The 20,780-nt window shown below is 41.2% G+C and overlaps 1 protein-coding gene across 1 annotated transcript in view; it reads right to left on the bottom strand.

Annotated features, from left to right (window-relative positions):
• RNF128 (ring finger protein 128) overlaps positions 1–20,780 on the bottom strand; it is an 87,607-nt gene that overhangs the window by 55,563 nt on the left and 11,264 nt on the right. Inside the window, exon 2 of the mRNA XM_040404885.1 lies at positions 572–819. Within this exon, the coding sequence (XP_040260819.1) occupies positions 572–819 (248 nt within the window). The remainder of the gene's footprint in view (positions 1–571; positions 820–20,780) is intronic.

The raw sequence follows: 20,780 nt of genomic DNA, 5'->3' as shown, positions 1-20,780 counted from the left end.
ACCTGCAGCATGGCACTTCTGGAGGTGGTTTATCTCCCCAGAAAACAAAAGAATCAGGGGAAAATCTTCATTTTGCCTGATACTTGTCAACCCCAACATCATCAATTGGGAAAGTCGGAGGTTCCCAATACACAGTGTGTCGGTCGAGTCCACCATTCTCAAAGAGTTGGGCTGACAAATGTGTATGGCCAGCCTAAGTTTACACAGTCATACTATTAGACACCATTAGTAAATCTACCCCAGTAAGTCAGCATTGATAATCTGCTACCATTGTATGAAAATATAACATTGTAGAGGATAGTATGAATAAGCCTTCTTGTTACGTCATACTATCTACAAAGTGTTGCTAGAGCATAGAGAAAAGCCCAATATAGCCCTATGATTGATCTGTCCTTGAAGCCCAGGCATTCGGCATCTGGTATCAACGCTGTTACTCTGCAGGAAGGAATTGTAAAAATGTTAGTACTAAGGTAGTTCCCTTGTTTGTCAGTGAATTATCCAGCTGTAAGGACACATTTCTGTACTTTCAGGGAACTTGATATTTTGTTGGCTGCTGTTAGGTTTCTCTTACCATTTTCTGGTTCTGAGCCCTTGTGTGTCTCCACCGGCGAGCAGAATAGAAGATGAAGTAGCCTACAGTGGCGGCTGTCACCACGAAGAAAGATATGGAGACAAAGAAAATGGAATAATGGTTCATCCAGGATCCATGCTTTCTTCCAACTTCGATTACCATGGTCACCTGGATATTACTACGAATGAGTTGTACAATCTCCATCCCTTTTATGAAGCCGATCATGATGGCAATGGTATCCTTTGTGCCTGTCAGAAAGTGAGAAGGTATGTCTTTAGAGAAAATAAAAATGCCAGCTGATCAAAAGTAAAGCACTAGCTTTTGGCCTTGTAATGGCCATAACCTATTAAAATTAACTGAGTTGGATTTTTTTTTGTCAATACATTTTAATTTATTCCCCCCTCACTGTTCTGGCTTCTTCAAATGGTTGATTGGCTGGGTTTTGGACCCCCCCCTACCAATCTGATATAAATGACCCATCCTGAGGATAGGTCATAGATATTCTGTTCCTTGAAAACCCCTTTAAGAATACATGTAGAAAAGTAAAACAAAGCCTTTTCCAATTTACTCAACATGTTGCTTCAAATCACGGAATGTTGTTCAACCAGTTTACTCAAAGCTTAACTACAAAAACCACCTAAAAGTTCTTTCAATTATATGCATTATAAACATAATCTGCATACAAAGAGGATAGCTCAAACCATATGTGACTATATGACATCAAGCATTGCCGATATCTAGAGGCAAGCATACTATGCCCAGGCTCATACAGAGAAACTAATTGCCCCACCAGAGTACAAGAGGATCCTTCAGTGTGGTGAAATAGAAAAAGACGATTCCGGAATCTTCTTTTTCTATTTCACTTTGTCTACGTCCAGGAACTTGCTGGCTTGACTCTGCACACGGGATATTACACGCCGACCAGGTGAGCTGGATAACATTACCTATGATCCTTCAGTGTGCCCATGATCTGACAAAATATGGGTAGATCCACATGGGCTTTTGAGCAGATTATGTTGCACATTTCCCTGCATTTTTTTCAGCAAAAGGTCAGAAGACAATTCAAAAGTAATGGAAAATATAAAAAAGTTCTTGTGAACCTACCCTAATATACTTGTAATGCAACGGGCCTAGCAGAAGGAGCCAGGCACATACACACATTAGGCCTTATCGATGACATGCCCTATACGCAATATCCAAAAGTAGACATGTACCGTACTTGTTCTGTATAAATGGATGGTCAGGTCCCTTTCCTCTGGTGGACCCAAGTAATCCCAGCCCTACACAGATCATAACACTTATCAGTCTCAATGTTTTGCAGGCTTCCAATATTACCAGGCCTAGATGTTACTAAAATACACCATAGGTCTTCTGTTATCTAAATTGGTCTTCTTGTGACTGATTTCTGGGGTAAACTGGCTTTTGGAAAGAATACATTAGTGGCTAGACACACAGAGCATATATACGAATGCAGCAATATGAATGGATCTGCTTTTACAGCCGGTTCAGACCTGAGCATTTTACAGCGCGTTCCTACGCGCTGTAAAACGCTCAACAAGGAGAAACCAATGCTTCCCTATCGGCATGGTTCTCACCTGGGCGTTTTACAGCGCGTACGACGCCCCAAGAAGTTCAGGAGCTTCTTTGGGGCGTAGTGTCGCGCGTTCCCGTACATAGACTTCCGGGAACGCGCAACACTCTGCTTTGGCTTGTCTCTGTATGCGCGATTGTAAACGCCCGTACAATCGCGCATACAGAGCGTACGTTCAGTACGCTCTGGTGTGAACCCAGTGTCAGGGCTAAAACTCCATAAAAACCATGGCTTAGCTTGAAGGTCCTCTACCATTCTTAAAATAGGGACCTTTAGGGTCCTGCAAGCATAAGGGCCCAGGTGTGACTGTCTGCTGCCTCTGTATGCCCTGTAGCTACACACACACACAAAATAAAATGCACAATAACTAATCTCTTTCAAGCTATAAGGGTAGTCAGGTTAAAACCATAGATCTGATGTATTGCATTATTTTGAAGGTGCAAACCTGTTTACCAAATGATTCCTCCCAATAATTACCTTTGCCATAATCAATTGCTAATTACACAGCACATTAGTTTTAATTAGACCAATTATACACTTTCATTTTGGCTTTTATGCAAAGTATGTGATGACTATGTGGATTAATAAAACGTAAATCAGAAAAGAGTGATCTAATCATGCTAATCACGTTTTGGCATATACAATGGTAACAAGGCCAAACACTTAAAAGGGTTTCCCAACATTTTAATTCGAATGACCTTTCCTCAGGATATGTCATCAGTATCTGATCGGTGGGGGTCAGACACCTGGGAACCGTGAGAAGAGACTGGCATTCCTGTGAGTGCTGTGGCCTTCTCCGTGCTCACCAAGCACAGCGCTGTACACTATCAGGCTGAGCTGCTCCAAGGCCACATAACCGATGAATGATTTGTCACTTGCCTAGGAAAAACCATGAGAAGGCTACAGGAGCACTGGCGCTTTCTCAAACAGCTGATCGGATACTGATTACCTATCCAGAGGAGAGGTCATCGGTAATAAAATCTCAGAAAACCTCTTTAAGTGGAACCAGTTTTCATAAAAATTTTATGGAAATTCTCGCTCCTTTCAAGTGCTTCTACCTTGTCCCTTTGGCAATTGTGTACAAAGTTAAAGTTTTCAACAAAAAAACTGTAAGAATGGCATTGATAGAAGGTTAAATGATTGGAGACTAATGTATAAGTGATATTTTTACATATTCCAAGAAAGGAATAATGTAATTATGCAATTAAGTAGCAGAAGAGCTAACCCACTGGAACTGTCCATTTCTAAAGAATAGGGTCCTCCTGTGAACAAAGAGCGTGTCGCACACACAGGGTGTCCTTTCTACTCACTGCTATGTGACTCACGAGAATAGCCAAGTCAGGTCCAAAGCAATGAGTTGAGAAGTCCATGCATGTGCAGCTTGCTTTCAATTCACGTCAGGACCCAGTTCTTCAGATTGGAGCTTGTCTCAGTTGATGGAACCAGCACCTATCAGACAGACATTTATGGCATATCCTATTAATATGCCTCAAATGTCCAGAAGCGAATACCCCTGATGGAGGAAAAAATAAAAGTAAAAATTTTTTTTTTATAAAATCACATTTCTACTGAAAGTAGGTAAAAACTATTTCTTTATAACCTGAAATGTCTGGAGGTAGGAATTCTGGCCGACGTTTACCTTTAAAAACAGAAACACGCTGGCTTCTACTGCATGTGTCCCTAATCAGAGAATTAAAGAAATATTCTAGGTAGAACGAATAAAGAACTAATACACTGAAGAAACCCAGCAGGAAATGGACGTCCCCTGCAGCTCCACTACAGGACAAATGAAGCAACGCACAGTTTCCATTCAAATCAGTTGGCTTTCTGGACACACTCAGGAGCATGAAATATTCTTTATAGCTGCCCTTCACTCAATCTAATTGACGAGGATCATGAGCAGAGACCCTTTCTCTATTAGCTCAGTATTTCCTTAAAATAGTTTTCTAAAGCTGACAACGCTTTAATTACTGTATCAATCTTACCCAAAAAGTGTTTAACATTTATATATTAACAGTAGTCAGGCATCAGGGTACATACATCCCTTGGAGGAACAGGAAGTGGGGAGAATTGGGGCAAGTATGAAGATGGAAGGAGAAAAGGGGAGATGGGTGGGTCATGGACAGGAAATAGGAAAAATACAATTTATTTTTATAATGAATGGACTTCACCAGAGGCTTGAAGTTTACTGGAGTAATTTTTCTAGGTGGGGACATTGGCCCACTTGTGCTTAAAGAATTAATATTCTCTGATCTGTTAGAAAGGTACATAGTATATATTGTAATGAGGCTTATCTTCTGAGCAGTGACTGTATATGTGTATTATAACCTCCCTTCTGATCCTCAGCTGTGTCATGTGACCAACCTTCCTACTCTTCAAATAACGCAGCATCTTACGTGTGGGACAGAAATGGACAGCAAACCTATGGGAGCCTATGCGAGTGCTTCTTTAATTTAGATAATCATTACAAGGAAAACCATTAGATCATTTCAGAAATCTTACTTTGTCCCTTAAAGTAGGCAAATTATTCATGTATGGGACATATCCTGGTTTGAGTGCCAATGGCACAGACACCTAAAAGAGAGGCTGGCTGGCGTCAGAGTAAAATAATTAACACTTTGTGCGACGTGCCTGGGTATACATAAGCAGCAAAAGAAAAAAAAAAAAAAAAAAAGTGTCACCAGGGATGTAACAAGGACCCAGAATGGGGTCCCACCCCACCATGCACACCTTTGGTACTATGAATGTGAGAATCTAATGATTATGTCGGGTTTCCTAATGCACAGCCACAGGGATAATGCACACAGTTATGTCACAGTAGTGGGATAATGTACACAGTGAAGTTTCAGAGCAGTCATAATGTTCACGATAATGTCACAGCACAGTAATAAGGCTCACAGTTATATCACAATAGTATGATAATTAGGGATGAGCGAATAGACTTCGGATGAAAGTTCGATTCGCATAAAACTTCGTTCTAATACTGTACGGAGCAGCAGCTCCGTACAGTATTAGAATGTATTGGCTCTGATGAGCCGAAGTTATTGCTTAGCAAAGTCACGCAAGACTTCGCGCAATGACTTCATAAATTAAATTGTACTGTAAAAAAACATTTCCAAAACTCGGGTTCAATTCCAGGGTACCACTCCTGAGATAACAAAAAGATCAGTCGTTGAGATTGAACACTGAAAACTTCTCCCCAGAGATCATCTTATGGGGAGAGTTGCGAGCTCTCCATACACATTAGACTGTCAGACAGCACCACTGAAAATGGCGGGTTTGGCCAACATTATTATAATATATAAAAGAGCATTTAGGTTCTCGGTCTGACTACACTTGGTAATTGAAAGTAGTCAGTCCATATCATATTTTACCACAGCAAACAATGTGGTCAAAGTTTGATAGTCTAATCCTAAGGTCTATTGCTTAACTATTAACTCGGTTATGAGTAATGCTTATAGATTAGCAGAAGAAAAGTCTAAAAGCAAAAAAAGAAACTTTATAATTTCCAGACTTAACACACATGCTAGGCCTGGGATTTGTGAGGAACATCTAACAATTCATTCATCCTGCACTTCTCTCACACAGAGAATGACAACACTGGGCCCTCACAAGACAAAATTGGTGAGGTCACTTATGGGCCATGTGGTCCGTTACTTAGTGATGGTACAAACACATGCAGATGCCGCTTCAGAAACCGTGCAGCTAGGAAATTATTTGTGAAAAACATTTACATGGATAGTGCACCACCTCATAGTGTAGATGGTTATGCACACCTTCAGTGTGGGAGCTGCCATTTGCAAAGACAGTCTGTTCTGACGAATGGTTGTGGGACCCCTCTATTAAATTGTGATGGACATAGGTAATCTTAATGGAAAAAGACCAGTAAAGGGGGTTCTCTCACTTCAGCAAATAGCATTTATCATGTAGACAAAGTTAATACAAGCCACTTACTAATGTATTGTTCTTGTCCATATTGCTTCCTTTGCTGGTTGCGGTAGTGGGTGTAGGCCAGTGCTTTCTCCTATAGCAGTGATGGCTAACCTTGGCACTCCAGCTGTGGTAAAACTACAACTCCCAAGATGCCCCCCTTGCTTGGTTGCTCTCAGAACTCTATAGAAATAAATGGAGCATGCTGGGAGTCGTAGTTTCACCACAGCTGGAGTGCCAAGGTTAGCCATCACTGTCCTATAGTATGCCAGCATGGTCATCAATGCTGGATTTCAGGGTGGTCATAACCATGGAAATGAGCAGTGTATAATGTGATAGAAAAATGAATCCAGCCAGCAAAGGAGGCAATATGGACAATCACAATACATTAGACGTGCCTTGTATTAACTGTGTCTACATGATAAATGCTATTTGCTGAAGTGAGACAACCCCTTTAAAAGGAAAAATGATCACAGATTGCTAGTATTTTTATACTCCCTTATATAGCGTTGACATATTCCGCAGCATCACACTGTCCCCAATGTGGCTCACAATCTCAATAAGGTCCCTATCAGTATGTCTTTGGCGTGTGGGAGGTAACCAGGGTACTTGGAGGAAACCCACACAAACATGGGGAGAACATACAAACTCCATGCAGATGTTCTTGGTCGGACCCCAGCAGTGGTAACCACTGAGCTGCCCATGGGCCTGTAAATTCTATTTTAATTTTTTTTAAAGAGAGTACATCTATATTCTCATTTCAGGCAAGCTATACGCATAATATAGCTTGTTCAGCCAACATCTCTCTCCCAATTCTCCTATACATAGGCATGCTTGGACTGGTGAGCATGTATATGTAGTCAACTGGGGACAAAGCTGTGGTTTGATGGGGACATATCTCAAGAACAAAAGAGCCAAGCAGCTGAAATGCAACTTATCGATCCTCATCTCACCACAAATCTAGAGTTGGGAGGCTACCTCAAGGGCTCTTGCACATGACCGTTGGTCGGCCGTGCCCGTATTGCGGCCCGCAAACAGCAGGTCCACAATATGCGGGCACCGGCCGTGTGCTCCCCGCATCACGGATGCAGTCCGAGACTTGAATGGGTCCGCAATCACGAACGTAGGTGCAAAACGGAGGCACGGAACCCCACAGAAGCACTACGGAGGGGTTCCGTGGGGTTTCTCGCCGTGCCTCTATTTTGTAGTGCGGAAGTATCACGGACCCATTCAAGTTTAATGGGTGTGAATCAGTCTGCTGAATCTGCACAGATGTTGCCTGTGCATTGGGGACCACAACTTGCGGCCCCAATGCAAGGAAGGGCTGACCAATGGCTGTCTGCATGAGCCCTAAAGGACATGTATCACCAAATATTTTATCTGCCAGTAAAATCTGATTACAGATTTATTTATTCTATTTCCTTATTGTGGCAGTCATCTTACCCCTGAGCTGTTCTTAAAGAGGACCTTTCACCGATTATTACACTATGAACTAAGTATACATACATGTAGAGCGGCGCCCGGGGATCTCACTGCACTTACTATTATCCCCGGGCGCCGCTCCATTCTCCCGCTATGCCCTCCGGTATCTCCGCTCACTAAGTTATAGTAGGCGGAGATTCCAGTCACTAAGTTATGGTAGGTGGAGTCTGCCCTTGTTCTGCTCTACCGCTGGCCAATCGCAGCGCAGAACTCACAGCCTGGGAGGTTATTTCCTCCCAGGCTGTGAGCTATGCAATGCGATTGGCCAGCGCTACAGAAGAACAAGGGCAGACTCCGCCTACCATAACTTAGTGAACGGAGATACCGGAGGGCATAGCGGGAGAATGGAGCGGCGCCCGGGGATAATAGTAAGTGCAGTGAGATCCCCGGGCGCCGCTCTACATGTCTGTATAGTTAGTTCATAGGTGTAATAAATCGGTGAAAGGTCCTCTTTAAAAGCATTTAGAAAGCTTTAAGAAAATTGCTTTATGGCAGCCCTATAGTCCATAGACATAATGGGGCCCTATTGACTTCTATAGATGAGTTTTCTAGGCATGCTCTGCGATCTGTGCAGAGGTAATTGTACAAGAAAAAAAATATATATGAGCTCTGACAATCACCTATTGTGAATGGTGGATCCGGTCTTATCTATAAACAGAGATGATATCATTACAGGCAGAATTAGAATGACAGATAAGCAGATAGCTGCAATAAAGTGATCTGTACAGACCAAGAATTGGCACCCATTTGGTTTAGTGGCCAGTGTGAAAACTGCAGGATTTACTGTATTTTTCGCTTTATAAGACACACCTTTATCCCCCCAAAAGTAGGGGGAAATGACCATGCGCCTTATAAAAGAGAATACTAGTGAGCACTTCCATTATGGAAGCGCTCATTAGTATACATTAGGCGACGGGAGCGGGGAAGAAGCGCTGCAAGCGCTTCCGATACTCACCCTCTCTGGTCTTCTTCCTAGGGCACGCACTCCATTGTCCTAACCCCGGACAGAGTCAGGACAAAGTGCGCACACTATGACCTGACACTGAACGCAGTCAGGTGACAGTGCAGCGCAGCCCGGAGAAGACAGGAGAGTGGGACGCTGGACCCGTAGCAGAGCCGCAGCGCAGGAGAGGTAAGGAAGTTTTATATTTTTTTAATCTGATAGGGGTCTGAAAGAAAAGGGCTGATCTGAGGTCTGATGGGGGTCTGACATGGAGGGATGATATGGGGGTTTGATGTGATGTCCTGATGTTTATGAGGGTCTGATGAAAAATATATTTTTATTTTTTCCCCCCTCTAAAATCTGGGGTGCATCTCATCATCGGGTGCGTCTTATAAAGCAAAAAATATGGTAATAGTTTTTGTTTAAATATAGAGATTGGCATGGAAAATTAAAAACATAAAAAATTCTTTACAAATATGTTAAACATTAAAATGTGATTTAAACAATACGTCATTTTCTGACACATTCCCTTTAAGGTGGATTTGCACAGCACAATTGTTGGGCCAATTATCAGGAAAGAACTACCAGGAATGCTCATTCCCGACAATAGACCTGTTCAAATGTGCTGCAGATCGCCTGATGAACGAGAGAAACACTCGATCATCTGATGAAATTGTGCTACATCAAAATAGCGATCTGCCCAGAAACAATGAATCTGCTAGAGGATGTGCAATGACCGTGTCATCATAACACAGTGGAGGCGATTGTTGCATGTAAATGCACCTCTACTGATGAGCATGTAACTATTATCGGGGTGAAACAGTTCCTTCCCAATAATTGCCTGCTTGGTCGGCACATGTTTACTTAGTCAATGGTTGGCTAGTCCCACCAAAATCAGTAGGTTTTGCCTAATACATCTAGTTGTATTATTTCCACTGCCAAAGATTGACTTAACATCTACAGAACATAGAATCCATTACTCATGTGCGCTTTAGTTTCGGTTTGTTCTCAAGCACTTAACACTATTTACACTGACCACTCCTCTGAAAGCAAATATTAACAAGCCACCTTCACCTGTTCTTTTCTAGGGGTAAAGCACTATTTTAGATGTTGTTGGACACACCCAGTATATATATATATAGTAGGTCATCTAAATCTAGACAAACTAAGATTAAAGCATGGATTCTAAATCTATAGAATGAGTCATTTCCAAACCAAGTAAACATCAGTGTTGAACGTCACCGCTCACAACATAACAAATGGTTGGGTGTAGTCCGAGTAGTATAATTGAATGAAATATTGTTCATTTCCTCTGTCCTTATTAGCAAGGTACCTGAACATCGGAGAGTCGTTTTGGCTTTTCTTGGCCTACTAAACAAGCTTTAGTAGGCATCGCAATTAAAATGGACATGTTAACTACAGGCTGAAAAACCTAAAAGCTGGCCATAGACTTTTTTTGCCAATGGATAATAGCAATTTCCATAGGCTCCATCTCATGGTCTGTGGTGGAAAAACAAAATCAGAAAGGAAAGGTTTCCAGTACCAGTCATAGGTCATTCCTTCAAAGAATCATCAACATGAAGGCAGTGAGCATCATTACGATTATTATTTTCCTATACGGTATTCATGAATTTCAGATTTTTTTTTAAATTAAAATTCTTTGCATCACATTTAGAGTATGTTTTAATAAAATTAAGGCAAGGTACACTTTAAAATTTATGTGAATTTGTATTACAGCTAACCTACTGTTAGAACACATTTGGAGACTAGCCAGTCCTATAATTCCAACTATACTATTAATCTGAGGCGTCCAGCATTCCACAGTTGCTATAGGATGCAAGACCACCTACTCTGTCACTCAGTGGCAGTGCAGCATCCGCAAATGTTTGTTTTGTGTTGTATTGTTATGCGTTTTTATTGTTTTGGCCATGTGTACCAGCAGAGCCTGTTTCACATCTGCATTTTACAGATCCGACAGGCTGTTCCCGGACAAAAACTGCTGAGTGCAGTGGTTTTTGGCCAGCCAATCCTCTAAAGGCCTTCCGTTATTCATTCAGTCATAGAATTGCATTATGGTCCGTGGTAACGGAATCCATAACGCAATTCACCTTTCACCAGTAAAGGATGCGTGAACGAGTTTCATAACCTGAAATTCGCTCATCTCTAGTTGGCAGGAACAGGGCTAACCAGCCTGTTCTTCCTCTCTTGGTGGGAGTGGGCTGTTCCTGCTTCCTGTCAGGAGGGGGCGTTCCTTTGTAGTCTTAGAAAGGAGAGGAAGCACACGCTTCCTCCTACTCCTGGGAACGATATATTCTCCTGTGACACCAACACTCCAGAGAGATCAGCAAATGTACAAAAAGACAGCAGAGAGATCAGTAAAATACAGCTTTATAGACACTGCTGCATGGTGAGGGACCAGGGCTCAGACACCCATCACCTATACTACCATTAGGTCAGACAAAGCTCAAGTTTTAATCCTACAGTGGACACCTCTCTCTACAATTCCTTGCTATTGCCAATCAGTCATCTAACTTGACACCATACCTCCTCTTCTGGTGCCAGAAGCTGCACTTTGTATTCACTGCTGGGTGTACCACAAGTTATATTCTGCACTGAGTAAAAAGAGACTGTTATACATTTACTTCCGACCTAATTATTCAAACTACATTTTCACTTCAACAATCCCTAGGAAGCAACACCATGACAACACCTCATCACGGTCACTACCACTCATTCTCTGCACTGGCTCCTCAGGCAGGCAAATTTAGGCTACCTGCACATGGGTGCTTCTTTACGGAATACAGAACAGAATATCTGGATTTATGTGTAATTTCTCAGTTTCTTCACCAAAAAGCCACATGCGTTAATTACAGATTTTGTGGTGGTCTTTCCCAGATCTCACTCTTTGCATTTAACTGGTGAAATCAACACAAACAATTGACATGCAGCGAATTTCAAAATCCTCATGGAAAATATATACAAAGCGTACATGAGATTTGTTAAATTTCAGTCACTTGGAATCTGACTTAGTTCATAGGGGGAGAAAGAACAGTCTAACTCAGATATACCAAAGATCCCATGGGTTTTCTAAATGCATCACAATACAGGAACACTCATTCAAAACTATGACTCGCTGGTATAATGACCCGTTCAAGCTTTTCAGAATGGGACTTTCAATGAATGATCTGTGTTGGCGATGTGGGGGGGGGGGGGGGGGGGGGGGGGGGGGATTCTTGAGTTCATATTCTATGGTCTTGCCCAAATATTCAATCAATCATTCTGGGAGCTGGTAGAACGCCAGGTGAATGTAATATGTAAAACTTCAATTAAGCTATCCCCTACATCAGTGTTATTATGGCTGCCTTCCGACACCTGGCGACCAGCTTTATCGGACCTACCGACCTCATTAGTACAAGCAGCTAGACTATTAATCCCACTAAATTGGCTTTGGCCTACATCTCCTTCCTTGGAGGAGTGGTACACAAAAATAGACCAAATATTTTTGATGGAGTTATTTGTAGGTTGGGCCAACAGGACACATAATAGATTCCTTGAATTGTGGGCTCCTTTGAGAGAGTTTAGGGCGAAATAATGTAAGACTTTGGTGTAGAGAGAGAGTATTTGATCCATATATTCCGCATATCTGGACGAGGAGGGCATCCGGAGCTGGGCACACACATGAAGACTTATAACTGCAATATTACCTATAGAAACAGCCGAACCGTTGAAATTTTTTGTTTTCTGCCTTTCTTTATTTCCGTGTTCACACAGAAATATGTATCTATGTTCAATCTGATGTTTCGGTTATCTGGAAAATGTCGGATCATTCCTGTCTTGCTTCTAATGTATGTATTATCCCTGCTTATATCTCATATGTAATGGTCTGATATTATTATTCTCTTAATAAAAAGATTTGTTAAAAAGAAAAATTGTCACTTTGCTGGTACTATATAAATTCTGTGTTTTTTTTCAACACTTGAGAGCGCCAAATGTGTTTTAACTGGAGGTACACTTTCATTTTGTAATTTACTGTGTTATTTTACATAGCTGATCTAAACAAACTTTTGTTATCATTTTAACATGCCCTAGGTCTGTGTACAAAACACATAACATCTGCTATGTTGCATCAACCGGGCAATATTCAGAACAGGATTCCTATGTACGCAACAGGATACGTACACAGGAATGCAGACTATTACATTTTAAAAGCAATACGTCATCAGCAAATCTATTGTTTAAATCCCATTTCTATATTTAGCAGATTGTTATAAGCATTGATGGTTTTTATTTTCCTGTTCATATTTTATATAAAAAAAAAAATTAAAAAAAAATTAAATTCTGTAAGTTTACCACTGACCGCTAAGCCTAATATGCGGACTTCTTCTGTTGAAATATTTTTTCAGCATTCATCTCATTACCATATTAGAATGACCCTATAAAAGAGTGATGAATATATCCCCCCCCCCCCCACACTGTATTTACTAAGGAAACCAGAATGTTAAATGAAATGCAGAGTGTCAAAGTAAACTCCCCATTAAATGTAGACTATCTGACCGAGGAAAAAGTGCAGCAGTGTCCTAAAAAGATTAAACTAGACAAATCCCCTGGTCCAGATGGCATATACTCCTGTATGCTAAGAGAATTAAGTAATGTAATAGACAGACTATTTCTAAAATTTAACCAATCACAAGAACGGGGACCCTGTATCCTGTGGAGCCTTTCAAAATGAACAGAGCGGCTGGTCATATAGGCACACATCCACTCCATTCATTTCTATGGGAGTTCCAGAGATACTCCCATAGAAATGAACAGAGTGACTGCAATGTCCTGTTGTTGATCTTGTAGACAGGTTGCATAGTAAGATATCAATTCTTGCTGATAATACTAAACTGTGTAATGTAATTAACACAAAAGAGGACAGTCCACCGCTACCGATAGATGTGGATAGATTGGAGGTTTGGGCAGAAAAGAGGTTTAACACTGACAAATGTAATGTTATACATATGGGAAGGGAAAATACAAGTTACCAGTACATACTAAATGGTAAAACACTGGGTAACACTGACATTGAAAAGGACTTAGAAATTTTTGTGTACAGCAAACTAAACTGTAGAAACCAGTGTCAGGTGGCTGCTGCCAAGGCCAATAACATATCTGGTTGCATCAAAAGGGGCATAGATGCCTGTGATGAGAACATAGTCCTACCACTTTACAAATCACTAGTCAGACTGCACATTGAGTACCGTGTACAATTCTGGGCTCCTGTAAACAAGACAGACAGAGCTGGAGAGGGTTCAGAGGAGGGTAACTAAAGTAGTAACTGGAATGGATAGACTACAGTGCCCTGAAAGATCAATTTAGTGTTATTCAGTTTAGAAACAAAAAAGACGGAGGTGATATCTAATACCCCATGTATAAATATATGAGGGGTCAGTACAGAAATCTCTTCCATGATTGAAATATACCCAGGACAGTGATGAGGGGACATCCTCTACATCTAGAGGAAAGGAGGTTTCTACACAAACATATAAGAGGATTTTTTACAGTAAGAGCAGTGAGACTATGGAACTCTCTGCCTGAGAAGGTGGTGATGGTGAATTCACTAAAAGAGTTCAAGAGGGACCTGGATGTACCTCTGGTTACAGTTACTAGAAATCTGGAGAAGCTTGTCGATTCAGGGAGTTATTCTGATTGCTTGGAGTCTGGAAGGAATTTTTTTCCCCCTCTAAAATGCAGAAAACTGGCTTCTACCTCATGATGGTTTTTGCCTTCCTCTGGATCAATGTTGCAAGATAACTGGATGGATGCATGTCTTTTTTCAGTCTTACAAACTACAGTATGTATAAAAAGGTAAGTCCTCTGTATAAAGAGAACATGAAATCATACCATATGATACAGGCTACATGGTGGTTTTAACCAGGAGGACAGCCCAATGTTTACACCTAACATCAAGCCACCTTCACCCTGTGTATGCCTGTCACATCTAGGGGTATTCATGCAACAGAGGAGAGGAAAGTGTGATTCACTTTAACTTCGTTCCATCTGGAGGTTCATGAAGGTCAATTCCCGTAATGATGCAGCAATTAACAAAAGTGAACTTTGAAACCATTTAATAAGCCTCTTCCTTGTTCTAGTGACGGCTTAGCTCCAGTGTTTACATTTTACACCAGGATTTTCTGTAAATGGACAATCAAAATGCCATAAAAAGTGGAGCCTAGCAAGGTATCAGCTTCTGCTGTGTTCTTTACCTCAAACTCATGGAAAGGCGTGGCATTGGCTCACCAGGGGAGACCATAATTAAATTTTTTCATACTGTCATCATTGTACAAACAGGTTATATGTGAATCAACCCATAAAAACTATCACCATCGGCCAATGAATGGTTCCAAATTAGCTTCAAATGGAGACTTCTTCTCAAGTAGGAGCCTGTATTAAAAGGATGTTCTGGTGGGCCAGTCCCATCCTGTTTACATCAAAAAAGCCATGCTCCTAGGACCCATTGCAAGAAGGTAAAACACGGTCTTCTTATCCATCACACATCATGTAAAGTACAGGTCCACTAATATGGGACATCCCAGACTGCAGGACCCATATGTCACCTCATGATCCATGGTTATAGACGTTTGAGTGTTTGCATAATCTATTACAATATTTTATTTTGTTCCCGCAGTAATTCTCACAACATTCATGTTATGCAATTTTTGTCTTGTGACAGAAGACATGATGGACAAATAGAATTGCTACTGATCACTTCTGCGAAGGTGCTGGGGTACTACCAATTAATATTTAATAGACAAAATATATTTTTCTAATCTAAGGACTGGGAATTTAAAGGATTATTCCGGTGGTTAAACGTTATCCCCCATTATAAATCGGTGGGGTTCCTACCACTGGAACCCCCACCGATCAGAACAGGGGACCCCTACCGATTGGTGGGGATCCCAGCAGTAGGACTCCCAGTGATCTAATAGTTATCCCCATCCTGTGAATAGGGGATAACTTCTAACAACCGGAATACCCCTTTAAAGTGGCCCTGGAAAAAAAAATAATATATTTTTTTTTTTTAAAAAGTGGCCTTAAGTCGTGGGCTAGTCTAAATTGACAGAAGACAGTAACACAAGAAGGTCAACAGAAGTGTCGGGAGGGCAGAAATACCATAGTGCAGCACAAAATACCGCTCCAGCAAAACCAAATACCACAGTGCTATGAGCAGGGAACTGGCAGCCCCTTGGGCATTGGCCCATCGGGAAATTTTCCTGTAGGGTATATGCCCAGTCTACTCCTGCAAATGGACGGTATGGAGAAACAGCACAGTATGGTCAGAATATACAGTGGAGACACATAGACCCGCATGATCGCTGTATACACCATACGGTAGGATTTTTTTTTTTTTTAAACAAGACTATTTTATAGTTGCCGTTTTTAATTCTAGATTCCTTCGAGCAATAAAAAGACACATTGGAAAAGTGCTCCTAGTCTGAGAAACCAGTATTTCCAAAGTGTACCCTGTTCCATAACAGCTCTATACATAGCATGTCGGGTTACAAACCATGACCTTTTATGTATGAATATTAAACCAACACGCGAGCAGTGGGACTGGTTTGGTTTTATAACTGAAAATAGCTGAATGTAAACCCTATTGTATCTTCAGCTGTAAAAGGTTAATCTTAGCACAAACACTTTCCTTACTTGAATAGCAGCAATTTACTGTGAGGCAAGTATTTGGTTTATGAGCAAACTAACTATTCATGAGCCATATAACATATAATCTCAGGCTTTTTATTAGGTCCCACAATAAACCAACATCCATTTTCAAATACTAGATTTATGTAAGTGTAATGTTCACGTGGCCAAAATACATGTAGGAAAAACCTGATGTGTGTATCTCGTGGAGTTTGGGTCTGACCCTTGGATTTCTGCCATGGCTTTGCAGTTTCCGCCATGGCTTTGCAGTTTCCACGCTTCAGATCCCCCACTGGATTTATCCCCCTTCAGTGGGGCCAAATTGCATGTGGACTCCCCCCTGGTTTACACAGAAACACAATCTTTTTGATTTACAATATCATGTTAGATATGTATACCGCAGATGTGAACATACCATCAGGCTGTTCTGGCAGAAAACAGCTTGCCAGAATCCACCAGATCCAGCCTAGCCGGATACTGCTGTTCACCGCCGGACCCCATTGACTATACCGGTGTTTGGCAGTGACCAGCAGTATCTGGCTTGGCAGGATCCGGAGAACTCTGGCAGGCCGTTCCAGCGGAGGACTTCGGCAGGCAGTTTGAATACATTTATTGCAGTTGTGAATGCAGCCTTAGGCTACATGCACACGACATGTGATGGACTTTTTATGGTCATCACACATCCATTTTAAAGACAAATGGTAGTCTATATGGTTATTCACATGGCAGTTTTTTTTTTTTTGACAGCCAGTGAATAACAGACATAAAAAAATAGAACATGTTCTATCTTGTCTGTTTTTTCACTGACAGACTGCCCCCATACAATTGAAAAGGCCAATTTTTAACGTCAGTTTCTCAAAAAGGCATCAGTAAAAAAAAAAAAAGTTTTTTAACTGACGTTTTTTTTTCACAGCCGTGTGGCCTCACTGTTATCGATGCGGCGGTGGGGGGGAACCACAGTTAGGTCCATATATATATTTGGACAGAGAAAACATTTTTCTAATTTGTGTTCTGTACTTTACCACAATGGATTTTGAACAGAACAATTTAGATGCAGTTGAAGTTCAGACTTTCAGCTTTAATTCAGTGGGTTGAACAAAATGATTCCATAAAAATGTGAGGAACTAAAGCATTTTTTTGAAACTCAATCCCTTAATTTCAGGGGCTCAAAAGTATTCGGACAAATAATTGTAAATAAAATGCTAATTTCTAATACTTGGTTGAAAACCCTTTGTTGGCAATGACTGTCTGAAGTTTTGAACTCATGGACATCACCAGAGGCTGTGTTTCCTCCTTTTTAATGCTCTGCCAGGCCTTTACTGCAGCGGTTTTCAGTTGCTGTTTGTTTGTGGGCCTTTCTGTCTGAAGTTTAGCCTTTAACAAGTGAAATGCTCTATTGGGTTCAGATCAGGTGACTGATTTGGCAATTCAAGAATATTCCACTTCTTTGCATTAATAAACCCCTGGGTTGCTTTGGCTTTATGTTTTGGGTCATTGTCCATCTGCATTATGAAACGCCGACCAATCAGTTTGGCTAGATTCGAGCACACAGTATGTCTCTGAAAACCCCAGAATTCATCCGGCTGCTTCTGTCCTGTGACACATCATCAATAAACACTAGGGACCCAGTGCCACTGGCGGCCATGCATGCCCAAGCCATCACACTGCCTCCGCCGTGTTTTACAGATGATGTGGTATGCTTTGGATCATGAGTTGTACCATGCCTTCGCCATACTTTTTTCTTTCCATTACTCTGGTAGAGGTTGAGCTTGGTTTCATCTGTCCAAAGAATGTTCTTCCAGAAGTGTGCTGGTTTTTTAAAGATTTTTTAGCAAAGTCCAATCTAGCCTTCTTATTCTTGAGGCTTATGAGTGGCTTGCACCGTGCAGTGAACCCTCTGTATTTACTTTCATGCAGTCTTCTCTTTATGGTAGATTTGGATATTGATACGCCTATATCCTGGAGAGTGTTGTTCACTTGGTTGGCTGTAGTGAAGGGGTTTCTCTTCACCATGGTAATTATTCTGCAATCATCCACCACTGTTGTCTTCCGTGGGCGTCCACGTCTTTTTGCATTTTTTAGATCACTAGTGCTTTTTCTTTCTCAGGATGTACCAAAATCTAATAGTGTAGCAATTTCTCAAATGGGTTTTTTCAGTTTTCGCAGATGAAGGATGGCTCGTTTCACCTGCATGGAGAGCTCCTTTGACCGCATGTTTACTTCTCAGCAAAAGCTTCAAAATGCAAGCACCACACCTCAAATCAACTCCAGGCCTTTTATGTGGTTATTGAGAATGAAATAATGAAGGAATTGCCCATTCCTGCCCATGAAACAGCCTTGAGTCAATTGTCCAATTAGGTTTTGGTCCCTTTAAAAACAGGGTGCCACATGTAAAGGAGCTGAAACTCCTAAACCCTTCATCCAATTTTAATGTGGATACCCTCAAATGAAAGCTAAGAGTCTGGACCATGTCCATTATATAACTATAACATGAATATTGTTTTAGTAAACAGGTAATAAAAAAACCAATTTGCGTCAGTGTCCAAATATATATGGACCTAACTGTATATTAGTAACATACGCATGTCCACTTCCATAGCCTCTTGTAACATATACCAGATGGACATCATTTTAAAATTATGAAACATTAAAAATTGCACTTTGCTCTGAATCTTTGAGGAGCTGGTATCAAATCCTTTGTTACACCACTATTGTGACAATTTTTATTTTATTTATATACATCTTAAATTATGGCGCACGCCATAACCTGAGACTTTTCACTTCTCTTGCCACATTTTAAAAGTGGAGTGAAAAGTGGGCGGGGCTTAACAGTAGGGGTATAGGCTCCACCAAATATCCTGGACTGGAACAGGTTAATCCCGCAGTTTAGAGTACGATGTTTTTTTTTTTCTTCTTCTTGCAAGTGAGCTTATGTGAGGAAAGAATGCAGCACTTGCAGAGGAATGCTGAACACCGGCCTAATGAACTCCCTGCATAAAGCCGGTACAGGATTCAACATGCTTTTTCTGACTTTTGAGGTCAAAATCGTACTTCTAACAATGTATGATAAAACCACAACTAGTGGAAAGAAAGTATCAACGAGGATAAAGGATGGAAAATAAAAATTTAATATACCCTTTAGTGAATCACATTGATGAATGCACCAACAAAAAGTTAGTGGAAGCATCTGCAAGTAATAAACCACCCCAAGTCTCCATCAGACCAGCGACAGCAGGGGGGGGGGGGGGTTTGTTGTTTAGGCTCCATTGATTGCAATCCGGTAACGCAAAATGTCAGTGCTTTAGATGACAGGACAGGGTCCATTTATTGGGGGCAGCAAGACCCACTAAGTTTTTAGATCATCTTATACTTGTCCCAAAATTTAAGGGTCTTTTTGGTGGCATACATTTTGCACATAAAGCAAGCATCATTTAGAGGAAAATGAGATTGGCTGCAATGTTGCCTGAGCTGTTCCTAACAGCATTTAGGGCAGCCACTATGGATCATAGACACAAATGGTCAGGACGGAACCTTATTGATTTCTATGGGAGAGTTTTCTAGGCATGCTATATGACCTGTGCAGAGGTCAGGAGGGAGGAGAGAAGCTGTGATATCACCTATTGTGAATGATGATTCTGTGTTATCAATGTACATGTAATATCTGTCATTCTAATCCATCCTGTAATAATCAGCAGATAACTGGAGGAAAAGTGATCTGTACAGACCAGGAAGTGACGCATGTTATTAGGCTTAGTGACCAGTGTGAAAACTGTTTTAGTGTCCGCCTTCAGAGCGGAATGGAGACTGATCGGAGGCAAACTGAATCATTCGGAGCGGATCCTTTTCCATACAGAATGCATTAGGGCAAAACTGATCCGTTTTGGACCGCTTCTGAGAGCCCTGAACGGATCTCACAAACGGAAAGCCAAGACACGAGTGTGAAAGTAGCGTTCTTGCAAATTTTTTTCATGGACCCACTGTGAATAAAGTTCACTTTTGGATATGCTGCCGTCAACTTGTGTTTGTATGCTGTCCTCAGGATAGGTCATCAATATCTAAATCTGAGACAACCCCTTTAAACAATAGGTCGTTTTCTGATTGCATAAAAAGGGGTTGTGCAATGGTTTTTGTCTGTCCAAAAGCTGGCATTTCACCGGAAAGCGGACAGATCCCATTATAGTCAATGGGTTGTGGCAGTGAACGTCAGTATCCGGCCAAGCCGGATCCGGTGAACTCTGGTAAGCTGTTCCCTGTCAAAACAGCCTGCCAGATCAGTTATACAGGGGTGTGAATCTATCCAAAAGTTATTGTATTTTCATAGAGCTGTCCCATAATCTTTGCAATTGTAAATACAGACAGGATAATGAGGATCCACATGTAATGACATCTGGGGGGGGGGGGGAGATATTTGATAAGGATATTGCTGAAAGACAATGGATCTACAAAGTACAGGAATTCCCCACAAAGTTCACTTCTACCTCCTCCTGCTAAATGTTAGCTCATCTCAAACACTAGGTCTTATTGTCCTGCAATTGGGTTCATTGAATGCTAAGACCATAAACATGAACAACAATAGACCA

This window comes from Bufo bufo, chromosome 8 (assembly GCF_905171765.1).
Source record: "Bufo bufo chromosome 8, aBufBuf1.1, whole genome shotgun sequence".
Taxonomy (NCBI): Eukaryota; Metazoa; Chordata; class Amphibia; order Anura; family Bufonidae; genus Bufo; species Bufo bufo.
The sequence above is the reverse complement of the archived record's forward strand: the minus strand, read 5'-3'. Positions and strand labels throughout refer to the sequence as shown.